The 13,183-nt window shown below is 44.5% G+C and overlaps 1 protein-coding gene across 1 annotated transcript in view; it reads right to left on the bottom strand.

The window, feature by feature from the left end:
- The window catches only part of LOC114040947 (zinc finger protein 850-like), a 155,544-nt gene that overhangs the window by 136,306 nt on the left and 6,055 nt on the right, over window positions 1-13,183 (bottom strand). Inside the window, exon 5 of the mRNA XM_027859182.1 lies at window positions 9,692-10,744. Within this exon, the coding sequence (XP_027714983.1) occupies window positions 9,692-10,744 (1,053 nt within the window). The remainder of the gene's footprint in view (window positions 1-9,691; window positions 10,745-13,183) is intronic.

Below are 13,183 nucleotides of genomic sequence, written 5' to 3'. Positions count from 1 at the left end.
AGCGTGTCGCGAGCCCCAGATCCCGCCCGCTTGTGCCCCCCAAGCTCTCCCTGGGGCTGAGCGCTTAGAGGGGGGCTGGCAAAGGGCGTGGGTGCTGACCGGGTGGGCGGGCGCGGCTCTCTGGCTTCTCCGTGGGTGTCCCTGAAGCGGCCCCCGGGGGACAACCCTCCCGCCCCCGAAAGTGGCGGCCTGATGGAGCGAGAAGACGAGCGTGTTTGGGGCGTAGGACGACCTCGGGATGCTGGGAGACCCCGAGGGTCTGATTAAAGGGCCCCGGTGGCTCAGGGGCTGGAACGGGGACGCTGCAGCGACGCGTCCGCAGAAGAAAACGTGGGAGAGGCCCGGGAGGCCTGAGCAAAGCGGATCAAAGGCCTCTGCCGACGGTTCGGAGAGAGTAGATCCCCCTCCCCCACCTCTCGGGACCCCGCTCGTCAGTGGGGAGAAAGGCTTGCGGTGCGTCTAGTAAGAAAGCTAAAGTGCTTAGAGCTCTCCCAGGCTCTCTCCGTCCTCTGTCTCTGTCTCTCTGGCGCGCTCTCTCCCTCTCTCTCTCTCTCTCTCTCTCTCTCTCTCTCTTCGCCCTTAGGGCTGAGTGTTCAGGGATCCTCCAGGCTGGGGCTCTCAGCAGGCACCCACAGCTAAGAAATCCTGCCTCTCCAGGCCCTGGATCTTCACCTTGTCCTGGCCCCAGCCTGGGCACTCACATCCTCTTTTGTGAACCTCCTCCGGCCCCGCTCCCATCCCTCCCTGACTCTGGCCCACCTGCCCCTGTCCTCAAAGGGCCACAGATGCTTGTAGGCTCTGCCCCCTCTAGCCAAAGGACTCTATACAAAGCGATGGGGAGGGAAGGCCTGGGGAGGAGCCCCTGGCAAAAACAAAGAGTCCTGGGAGGGAGGCACCGAGGGAGGTGGGGTGGCCCGGGCTCCCCTCCCCCACCTCCCAGTTCCCCTTAGGCCAGGCTTGGGTCTGGCTGGCTTGGATTTCTGTCTCCAGTGAAGCTAATGCAGGGGCGATGGCCTGGGAGAGGCCTGGGGTGGGGGGAGGGGAGATCACACTGAGCATGACGGGTTTTAAGGGTTGCCAGGAAGGAGCACTTGTGGGGGATGGCCAGACCCAGGCTAAGGCCATCCCGCTGTCTCCGCTGCCCCCTGACTGCAAGGGTTCCTAGGGCCGTCTTGGGTCTTGCCCTTCTCCGCTCTCTTTGTGACCCCATCAGCTCCAGTCTGTTCAGTAATTATCTCTTGGCATCCCTGCATTACTTCCGCCCCACCCCAACCTCAGGTCGGCCTTCTCTAGTCTGGACACAAACAGGGGACATCCCACCACTGAGCCCACCGAAAATAGGGTCCTCCTACCCTGTCTGTCCCACAGCGCCAAACCTCTGGTCTCTTCTCAAGGCCCCTAGGCCTCGCATCGCCCTGTACCCAGGACCTATTTCATTCAACAATCGAGGACATGCAATGCACACTGCCTCCCTCCTTCTCCTCTCCAACGCCACACTTCACGTCCCCCCAGCTGCTGCCATCATGTCCTTCGCTCCCATCTCCAAGGAAGACTGGTCCTCTCCTTGCCAGCTCCACGTGTGCCCCAAAGCCTATCCCCTCCCGTCCGCTATGGGGATTGGACTTTCATTCATCTCTCCTTGGCTGTCCCAGTTCAAATCCCACTTTCTACAGAAAGCCTTTGCCAACTCTCTTAATCCTCAGGCCTTCCTCCTGCTAACTATTTCCTATTCAGCCTGTCGAGAGCTCGCTTTGAATATATTTGTTGGCCCATTCTCTTCCCCGTCAGACAGTAGTCTTGCCTCTCTTTGTATCCCCCAGCTTAGCACAGTCCTTGGCACATAGTAAGAGCTTGACAAATGCCCATTGACCGACCTACTACCGGGCAAGTCCTTGTCTTGGTTACCACTGAGCCACTCCAGAAGCCCACTGTGAAAAGTCTCTCCTCTTCTGATCACCCCAGGATGCCAAGACACCCTCTAGACCTTCTGAACTCACACGACTGGAGGCTGCACTGCCTTCACCTATCACTAGGAGGCAGAGGAGTCATTGGGCTTCCCCAAGAGCATGCAGGCAAAGAGGGAATGTACTGAGCTGACAGGCCTCTGCAGCCCAAGCTTCATCATCACCCAGAGGTTAGCTGACCGCAGCCAGTTACAGAATGTCTACACATGGCCCAGGTTTTCTCCAAAACGCTTCCCTTATCCATCATTATGACTCCAGAAGAGGAAGCGGCCTCTGCAGCCTTTTTACATGGCAAATCACCATTGGAAAGACCCCATTTCACCGTCATTCAACAAGTATTGATTAAACACCCATGGCATGCCAGTGACTGTCCTGGGCACTAGGGGTATGAAGATAAAGAGGAGAGATGACATGTCTAGAACATGACATGCAGAATCTAGCAGTGATGCTTCCTGGTTCCTTGTGCCACCACCCCAGAGTCCTAGGGAGAATCGCTCCAGCTTGGGCTCAGGGTCTCCCCAAAATGGGAGCAGAGGACCCTTGAGAGACAACACGAGTCGAGGATGTGGCAGCTCCTTGCTGTCCCCACACCACGTGGCCTGGGTCTTCTACCAGTTTGTTACGTGTTCACAGCAAGACAATAAGCCTCATCATTTCACTAACTCATAAGCCACAGCTTTATCCCTCCTCAAATCCTGAAATCTCAGCTGAGAACCTTGCCTCCTACTTTACCAGAAGACTGAAGCCATTCTGAGACTTGTGCCCTCTCCTTCTCTCTACACACTTGGCAGCCTTCTGCCACAATCTCTCACGTGAAGAGAGACGGTCCTTCTCCTTAACAAACATGCCCAAAAACCTTTATCCATCCATCCTCAGTAACTTTTCTTCCATAATTCTCCTCCTTTCATGGATAAGTTCTTTGAGAACTTCATCTACAATAGTGCCTGTCTGCTCTTCCTCTGTCTCTTTTGCTGATTCTTCATTCAGGTCATGCCCACTAACAGTAGGTGTCCCCCAAGGCTATGGTCCCTTCCTCTGTTCTCTATATTCTCTTGTGATCTCATCAGCTCCCATGGTTTCATTTATCATCTCTAGGCAGATGATTCTCTGTTCTGGCCTATGTACCCAACACCCATCTCTCTTTAAGCTCTAGGCCAACATCACCAACTGACTATTAGAGATTTTGTTTTGATGTTCTGTTGGCATCTCAAACTCAAACTTTCCAAAAGAGAGATGATTATGGACTCTTCCCATTTCACAACTTCTCTGTTGCTGTCCATGGTACCACAATCCTCCAGTCCCTCAGGCCCCCACCCTAAGAGTCATCCTGGACTCCTCACAACCTGGAAATCTCTCACCCCCAGATCCAATATGGTACCAAGGCCTGTTGATTTCATCTCTGGTCTATTTCACCTCTGCTGCATCTCTGGTCCGTTTCACTTCTGCTGCATCTTTGGTCCATTTCACCTCTGTAGCATCTCTGGTCCATTTCACCTTTGCACTATCTCCCTAAAACCTTTCTTCCCTCATCTAACATGGCCACCCCACCCCTTACAGGCCCTCATCCCCTCACACCTGGACTATCACTACAGCTGCTGAGGGGTTTGCCTGCCTCAGTCTCTCCCCACTCCAGTCCATCCTCCACTCAGCCTCCAAAGTGACTTTCCTAAAACACAGGTCTAACCATGTCACTGCAAACTCAGTAAATTCCAGTGGCTGCCTATGGCCTCCAGGATCAGATACGAAATGCTCTCTAAGCCCTTTATCCCCTAGCCCCTTCCTCCCTTTCCAGTCTTCTTACACCTTTTTCCAGGTACATACCCTTCAACCCAGTGACTCTGGCCTCCTGGGTGATCCATGAACAAGACCCTCCTTATCTTGGCTCCCAGAATCCTCTCTGGCTGTCCTCCAGGCTTTCCCCCTAAGGAAGTCCTACCTTCTGCAGGAAGCCTTCTTCCTACCTCACCCAGCCACAAGCACACTCTGCTCTGAGATTATTCCCAATTGATCCAGTCTAGCATGCCTTGTTTGTGTGTAATTGTTTGCATGTTGTTTTGCTCATTAAACTGAGCTCCTTTTGCCTTTCTTTGTATCCTTAATTCTTCCTGGAGTGCCTGGTACACAGAAAGCATTTAAACAATGCTGGTTGACTGACTGGAGGCTCCTTCTTTTTTAAATGTTTTCATTGACATCTATTTTTTTACATCACCTAGTGTCCTCCAGTATTCCTCTCCCTCTCTCTCCCAGAGAGCCATCCCACTTAACAAATAGTGTTTTTAATGACAAAAGAGAAAAAAATCAGCATAATTGACCAATACTTTAAAAAAGTCAGAAAGTGTGTACAACATGGAATCCCTGTGAACCTCTGACCTCTGACCTCCTCAAAGGGGTGTGTTAGGGGTGTCCTCTCAAAGCTCTCCTTTCAAGCCACTCTTCTTTATAATTTTTAAGCATTCACTTTCGATTTTTATGGTCATAGTTCTTCCATTGACATGGTTGTTGTCATTGTGTGAGTCATTTTCTTGGCTCTGCAGACTTGAACTCTGTATCAATTAATGTCCATCTTCCCAGGCTTCTCTGTATTCATCATGTATATCATTTCTTAAAGCATAGTCATATTCCATTACATTCATGGACCACACTTTGTTTAGACATTCCCCAACTGATGGGCATCAACTTTGTATCCAGTTTTGTTTTGTTTTGTTTTGTTTTGTTTTGTTTTGCTATAACAAAAAGTGTGGCTATAAAGGTTTTGGTGTATGTAGGAACTTTCTTCTAATATCAATGGCCTCCTTCCATCAGCCTTGATCTCTGCCTTCAGTGACTTCTGGGGGGTACAGTTCTGGCCCCAGTGGGATGCTGAGCTCTCTCTCTCAGGCTGAATGGAGACACACACACACAGAGCCCTGCCCACTTCCCTCTATTCCTCAGTGCTCTGGTTGAACCCGTTTTGATTCACTGAGTTCTTGATGTCCTGGAGAATGGAAACACTGAAATTACTTTAGCTCTTGCACATAATTCCCATTTTGAAGAGGTCTGAGAAGTCATAAGGTTTGGAGAAACTGTCTACTCCTTCATGTTGGTGATCATGTCTCAAGCCCTCATTTTATTTTTTTAAAAACTACCATGCCCCCGCCTTACTTTTTTATAAAACAAACTCAAATTTGGTAACTCAAATTTTATTTAATTAAGAATTTATTTTAAAATGTTTATAATGGATTCATCTTAAACAAAGTAAAAGCAGATATTGATTTAATCCTTTACCATTTTCATATGTCTAACATAAAATAGCCTTAATAATATTATGATGGTGGGTTGTACAAAGTTTCTCTTAATATATTTTCAACCAATAATCAAGATCAATATTTGTCTTTATAAAGGCAGGAAATCCTATTTCACACAAATAAGTTGGTATGAATGTTATTAAAATGTACTTTTTTTTGATAAACCTAAGAACTCTATTTCAACCCAGTGACTCTGTATATATCTAGCCAGAGCAGAGTAAGCTTTTCAGATTCAAATCTTGTTTCAATATGCTCTCAGTACAAGCACCTCTAAACTCTTCCCAATGTTTTCTTTTAGAGGGGGGAGGGATCTGGATTTTCCAGCTGACTGTCTGCTTGGTTTGAACTCCACAGAATGTGATGCCCACAATACCAGGTGCCCCCAGTATCTCCCTTCTCCAGCTCCCCTCTTTCCAGCTCCCTTTTATGTTCTCTTCCCACATTAGATTGTAAGCTTCTTGAAGACAGAGACTGGTTTTCTTTTTCTTATTTGTATCCCCAGTGTTTAGTACAGTGCCTGGCACATAGGTGCTTTTTTTGTTTGGTCATTTTTCAATCACGTCTGACTCTTTGTGACCTCATTTGGGGTTTTCTTGGCAGAGATACTGGAGTGGTTTGCCATTTCCTTCTCCAGCTCATTTTACAGATGAGGAACTAAGACAAACAGGGTTAAATGACTTGCCCAGGGTCACACAGCTAGTAAGTGTCTCAGACCACATTTGAACTCAGGAAGAGGAGTCCTTCTGCCTCCAGGCCCTCCACTCTATCCATTGTACCACCTAGCTGCTTAGAAAACATTTAATGAACTGAATTGATTTATCATGAGAGACATCTATTAACCATTCTAATTTAGCAGTAGAGCCACATGTATCATACTTGTACTGGGAAAAGGAGTTCTTTACCCACCCACATTTTTTAAATCTAGGCTTTCAAAATAAAATGTGAGTTGCTTCTGTAGACTGGCCAATGGTCTCTACTTTTATTTCATTTTCAGGGTTGGCTTTTTTCAAATTGGGAAACAACAAGGATATTATTTTGTATGTCTATTATCTATAATTCTTAACTTTTTCATGAATTTGGTTACTTTATTTTTATCAGAGCATGAATTTGAGGTCCTGGCATTTTTTTAGAGTACTGAGTTTCTTACAAATATCTGCCACATCTGCAAATCTCAGGAGGAAATTTGCATTATAAGACAGATTTATGTCATTACTATCACAAAGAAAAATGGAAATTTCTTATTTTAGCTCAAATACCCTTAGAAGTACTTTGGTGTCAGTAAATAGCATGTTTCACCCCCCCAAACTGAAGGTACCCTACCCTCTCACCAAAAGCATTACAAGATTTTGCAAAGGGACTTCTTTCTCATGGCTTTTTAGGGGAAAAGTCAAGCTGATTTTTTGTTTTTTGCTTTCTGGTGAGGCAGCTGGGATTAAGTGACTTGCCCAGGGTCACACAGCTGGTAAGTGTCAAGTGTCTGAGGTTGGATTTGAACTCAGGTCCTCCTGACTCCAAGGCCAGAGCTCTATCCACTGCACCACCTAGCTGCCCCAAAAGGCAAGCTGATTCTTAAATAAAGCTGATTGCCCTTGTGTAACTTGAAAAGCTGTATAAGTAATTCACTCATATTCTTTGATATGAGTAACTCTGATGCATGCAATTTGAGCAAATAGTATGAGAAACCAACTACATTTATCACTAATGCTCAAGAGGCCTGTATTTCACTGATTAAGCCCCACTGGAGCAGAGCCCATCAAACTCTGTGTTAAATAGTTTTCTTTAAAATAATCTGTTAGGTTGACATATCCCCTGGCTGGGATGTTGCCACCAATAAGTCTAAAAACTAACCAATCTTCTCTAACACCATTTCTTTCCAAACCACACGCCTGACTCATCTTCTCAGGACTTCCTCTTCCGGGTCATAGAAACATCTTCATGCTGGAAGCTCCCTCCACTGGACTGTTTCTCATCCTGGAAGTGCCCTCTGTCCTGTGGCCTCTCCCTCTGATTGTCTGGCTCTTCTAAGTACCTCCATTTTAAGAAGGCCTGGGCCTGCCATGTCCTCATTCCTCTCTAGAAGGCACTCCTGACTCATCTGCACAGGACTCTTCTCCTAAGCCCCCTTGCCTGGTATTTTCACCACCATCCCTCCTTTCCAGCTCTGTTATATGTTTGCTTCCTACATTCAAATGTAAGTTTCTTAAGGGGAGGGTCTGTCTTCTTTTCCGTATTTGGATTCCCAGTGTTTAGAGTGGTAACTGGTATAAATAAGTGCAAGCTGACTTGCCGACTGGACTTGATCAGTCAGCAATATATTATATCGTTACAGTCAAATCATTACAGTCTATTTACATCTGCTGCTTTGGCCACCTGTAAGGTAGAATGGGAAGATTCTGATTTCTGAATTAATAGATCACAAGGATCTTCAGACATAAGTGCAATTCTGCTCTCCACAGAACTATCTCCAAGTGGGAGCATTGGGTCTCTCTCTGCATGATTCACTGAGCACATTTAGACCTTATCAGTCACTACAGGCAGCAACCAATCCTTTATTGAATGAAGCTCCTGACACTTAGCAATTCCTTAAGGAACCTAAGGATTCAGGCACTACTTTGGTGTCACAGGCAAGGTTTCTGAAAGAATCTGGTTTTGTTTATTAAGAGCATGTGATCTCATTGGGGAAAATTATCTTGTTTTGCCAAGAAATTCTGTGTGGAAACTCTCAGAAAGTCTGTTTGAAGTTTCATGCCATCTGCAGCTAAATCACTTGTACGAACAGTAAGCTTTCCATCAACAACAGGTCATGTAAATTTAGAGTGCAGTTCAGGTTGATGGCATACAACACCATTAGAATGGGTCAACATGGCTTGTTAATACAGCCAGAGGAACAGCAAAGTTGGTTGGAGAAAGATACCTGAGGCTTCCCTTGAAGACCTACTAATGACATGGAAGGCGGAATTAAAGGTAGGCTGCATCCAAAAGATTTCAAGGGAGTTTCAGTTAATTCTCACTAAAACTGGGTGCAATGAAATCTTAAATGTCCCAGAGCTGCATAACAGGAAACAGGCCTGGGAGAGTGGGGCCTTCTCTGGCTACTCAGAGTATTTACACTTATGAATTCCAGTGATAAATATAATCTTCACATTTAGGTTTTTCCCTTTGTGTTTCTCCATTTATGGTACTTAAAATGGCTCTGCATTTTTCATTTGAACTAGTTTTAACTGCTCTAGTGGACTTTCTCTTAAAACTGGCTAAGCATTTATGTCTCAAGGAAGGAGATTGTTTCATTTTTCAAAATTTGAGAAAAAATTTAAGATAGTTCAATTTGAATTTAATTACTGAAAATTTCACACAAGAGTCTATAATGATTTCTTTTAAGTTTCAGGGTGTTTTTTTTTTAACAAGACTACACTGTACTTGCCCAAATAAATGTTGAGAAATATAGCATGTATTATGCTGTCTTGACCTTCCACACAAAGGCTGTATCATTTCAAGTTTACATGCTTCACTTTGAATGCAGGGAGCAGATGCACAGTGACCCAAAGAGACACCTCATCTGTCACACTTTGACCAATGGTTGGCAATGATGCCTCAAAATCCAACACAAAGCACTGATGTGTGACCTCGAATGATTGTACTCCATTGGATCTCACTTTCCCTGACTATTCATATTTTGTCTTCATGGAACAGGGGGTAGGGACAGAACAGTGATGTCATTGGCATAGGAGCTCCCAAGGAGGAATTCCCTCTCCAAGGCCTGCCAGCATCTTCTGTGTAACTTATCATCTCGGGGAAGTGACTTGTCCAGGGTACCACAGCCAGTCTGTGTCAGAAGTGGGGCTTCAACCTGTGTCTTTCTGGTGCCAAGGCCAGTTCTCTATACTCTATGTATGCCATGCTGTTTTCATGGAAGAAAGTAGATTATTTATGTGGGACTTGTATAGCTAAACATTTTGGCCACTGATTTGTTCTTCCCCAGAAAGGGTCTTTTGCCCCAGAGTTTGGAAATTCTGCCTAAGTGAAGGTTTTCTCACATGTTATGTTAATAGAAAATTTCTCCTATGTCAATCCTCTGGTGTCTACTGTGAATAAGAATCATCACAAAATGTTTTAAATGTTCATTTTATACATGTGGCCTCACTTGGCTCTCAAAACAACCCTTGTGAGGTGTTATAATTATTCTCATTTTATAGATGAAAAAACTGAAGCTCAGTAACTTGTCCAGTCACGCCGCTAATAAATGTCTACGGTGAGATTCAACCCCAGGTATTCTTGATTGGAAGCCCAGCACTCTCTTTTCTACATGATGTCTTTGCAATGAGATATAAACAATGATGAAAGCTTTTTCCATCTTCATTTTCATGGTTTCTCACAAGTACAACTACTTGGATGTACAATAAGATCTCAGTGGTTACTGCAGGCTTTCCCACTCATTACATTGATAAGATTTCTCTCCATGAATCCTTTGATGTTTAATAAGGTTTGAGCGATGACTAAAGGCATTCCCACATTCATTACACTCATAAGGTTTCTCGCCAGTGTGAATCCTCTGATGTGCAATAAGGTTTGAACTATGACTGAAGGCTTTCCCACACTCATTACATTTGTAAGGTTTCTCGCCAGTGTGAATCCTCTGGTGTACAATAAGGTGTGAGCTATGACTGAAGACTTTCCCACATTCATTACATTTATAGGGCTTCTCTCCAGTGTGAATCCTTTGGTGATTAGTAAGATGTGAATGATGACTGAACTCTTTCTGACATATGTTACATTTATAAGGTTTCTCTCCAGTATGAATCCTCTGATGTTTAATAAAACTAGAGCATTGACTGAACCCTTTCCCACATTCACTACACTTATAAGGTTTCTCTCCAGTGTGAATTCTCTGGTGATTAATAAGGTGTGAGCGATGACTGAATTCTTTACTACATTCATCACATTTATAAGGCTTCTCTCCAGTATGAATTCTTTGATGTTGAATAAGGCTGGAGCACTGACTGAAGGTTTTCCCACATTCATTACACTGATAAGGTTTCTCTCCAGTGTGAATCCTCTGGTGTTTCACCAGGTGTGAGTGGTGATGGAAGGCTTTCCCACATTCATTACATTGATAAGGCTTCTCTCTATCATGAGTTCTCTGATGTTTAATAAGATTTGAATGACCACTAAAGGCATTCCCCCATTCTTTACATTCATATTTGTGAATTCTATGATGAATAATAAGGTTTGCATGCTTCTTGTACATTTTCCCACATTCATTACACTTATGAGTTTTCTCTCCTGTATGAATCTGTTGATGTTTCCAGACTTGCTTCACGTGTCTTTTCTGGTTCCCCAGTTGCTTCTTTATTGGATTCTCACATTCCGCTGTTTCCTTCAAAATGGAGCACCAAAGACTGCACCTTCGGAGTCTTTCTACTGTCACCTTCTGGGATGCTTTTTCAGGAGTGCCCTGCTTTGAAGTTGCCTCCTTGGTCTTAGACTGAGACTGTGAGTCTGGAAAAAAAATGAAATATAAGTATTTCATAAGTTCTCTATTGTAGGAGAATGGAAACTGCTGAATGAAGTAATGCAGCTGGGTGTGAATAGGTAACTCTCAAAAGAAGGGATACAAGCTCTCCACCAACTACATGGAAGCCTGAGAGAAATGCAAATAATAACAATTAACAACCCTGAGATTGGCAGACACTAGCATGACAATCAGCCATTAATGGAGGGGCCATGGGAGGACAAGGGCACAGTGATGCCCTATAGTTGAAAGTGAGAACTGGTCCGGCCATTCTGAAAATCAATCTGGAACCTTAAGGTCTTCAAGTCCCTAAAATGGGCAAGGCTGCACAGGAAAGGACCCATATCAACACTGATAACTGAAAGCAGATCTTTTTGTTAAAGCAAACCACTGGAAACCAAACAAATACCCATCAATAAGTGGATGGCCAAAAAGAGAATGGGATGTGGATAAAATGGGAGTATTATTGCACCATAAGAAATCAATCAGGGCAGCTAGGTGGCACAGTGGACAGAGCACTGACCCTGGAGTCAGGAGGACCTGAGTTCAAATCTGGACTCAGACATGACATAACACTAACTGTGTGACTCTGGGCAAGTCACTTAACCCCAGTTGCCTCACACACACACACACACAAAAAAAGAAATGAGTCACATAAGAGGCTTGAAAAAATAAGGAAACACTTGCATGAATTGGGGCAGTGTTATAAGAAGAACCAGGGGGTCAACTGAGGCAGTGACCACAGCAGCCATGCAAGTAGAAACAACCGGAAAGACACAACTGGGACCAAAGCATGGCCCCTCATAGCTCCCCAAGCCTAAAGCTTGCCCATACCTTCTAACCCTTCAAAGAGAGGGGACAGATAACAGGTGCATCCTTAAGCCTCACCAAGAGGTTGGTTTGTTCTGCTTAATTGATCTTTTGTAACAAAGAAGGGCTTCCCTTGGGGGAGGGAAAAAAGCAGCAATAAAACATTTTTAATGCACAGAAAGAAGGCCAGGACACACATGTTCTTATTCCCATGTTAGCTTAGCAGAGATGTGTCACAAAAGCTCATGGTTTCTTATGCAACCCTCCTCACTGTTCTCGAATCTCGACATGTTTGGAAATTTATAACGGGAGGAAAGGATCAATCCTGCCAAACTTGTCACACTTCATTTTGGGTCAGGGTCACTAAACTGGGAGAAGAGAGCAAAGATGGAGTTATGGTTACTTCCATTAGAGCCAAGCATTCGATAAAATCTCTCATGCTGCTCTTGTGGAAAAGATGAGGAGATGTGGGCTAAGTGAGGAGACAAACACCTTGGAAAGTGGCTAAATGACTGATTCAGTGTCAGGAGGTCTCCAAGGGAGTGCCTTGGGGATCTATGCTGGGCCCTAAGGCTACTGAGCATGCTTATCAATGATATGAATAAAGGCATAATTGGTATACTCATCATATAGGCAAATAACCCCAGATGGGAGGAAGAGCAGAATCCAAGAGAATAATAATGGGCGAGGATACTGGTACATACACAGGGGTCCCCAAGATCCTAAAAGGGGGTCCTCCGAGTCAAAAAGAATTTCATACTAATACTAAGACCTCATTTGCCTATTAAAATACTCCTTCCTGTTCTACCTGCATGTCTAAGGAAGGGTTTTCTTCTTATTTAGTAACCAAAACAATATATTGCAACAGATTGAATGCAGAAGCAGATAGGAAAATCCAGCTATCTTCTGTTATTTAAAAGATTTGCAAAAATATATAAAATCAATGCTATTTTTCTCACTCATCTTTTGTTTGGGATATATAGTTATTTTTTAAATGTTATTTACACTAACATAGAGTGGGTTTATTTTTATTTTTTAATAGATTAATGTTCTTAAAATTTATCCATTTTAATTGCTATTAGGGTAAATGTCAGCAGATGTAAGCCCCACAAACAAAAGCTTTTGGGGGTCCTCAATAATTGTTGAGACCAAAAAGTTTGAGAACCACTGGGTTAAACTGAGTAAGACAGATTTGAATAGGGGCAAATGAAAAGGTTTACACTTGGGTTCAAAAAACCACTATCCCCAGTCCAAGGCAAGAGAGGTCTGGCCAGGCAGCATTTGCCTGAAGATGAGATAAGCTTTCAGAGGACAGGCTGATCCAAGATGAGTGAATCATGGGACATGGAGTTGGGCCACATTAAGAACGAGGAACAAGGAAAAGACAATGTCTATCCCCTGCCCTGGTCAGGCCATGGAAGTCGACAAGCCGAAGGAGGTTCAAGGGGGGCAACCAGGATGTTGCCAAGGCCCGACTATACCACTTCTGAAGCATCTCTGGTCCATATCATCTCTGCAGCATCTCTGGTCCATTTCACCTCAGCAGCACCTCTGGTCCATTTCACCTAGGCAGCATCTCTGGTCCATTTCACCTATGCAGCATCTCTGGTCCATTT

This window comes from Vombatus ursinus, unplaced genomic scaffold (genome assembly GCF_900497805.2).
Source record: "Vombatus ursinus unplaced genomic scaffold, bare-nosed wombat genome assembly UNPS02014159.1, whole genome shotgun sequence".
Lineage (NCBI taxonomy): Eukaryota > Metazoa > Chordata > Mammalia > Diprotodontia > Vombatidae > Vombatus > Vombatus ursinus.
Note: the sequence above shows the minus strand (reverse complement) of the source record. Positions and strands in the feature narration are given on the sequence as shown.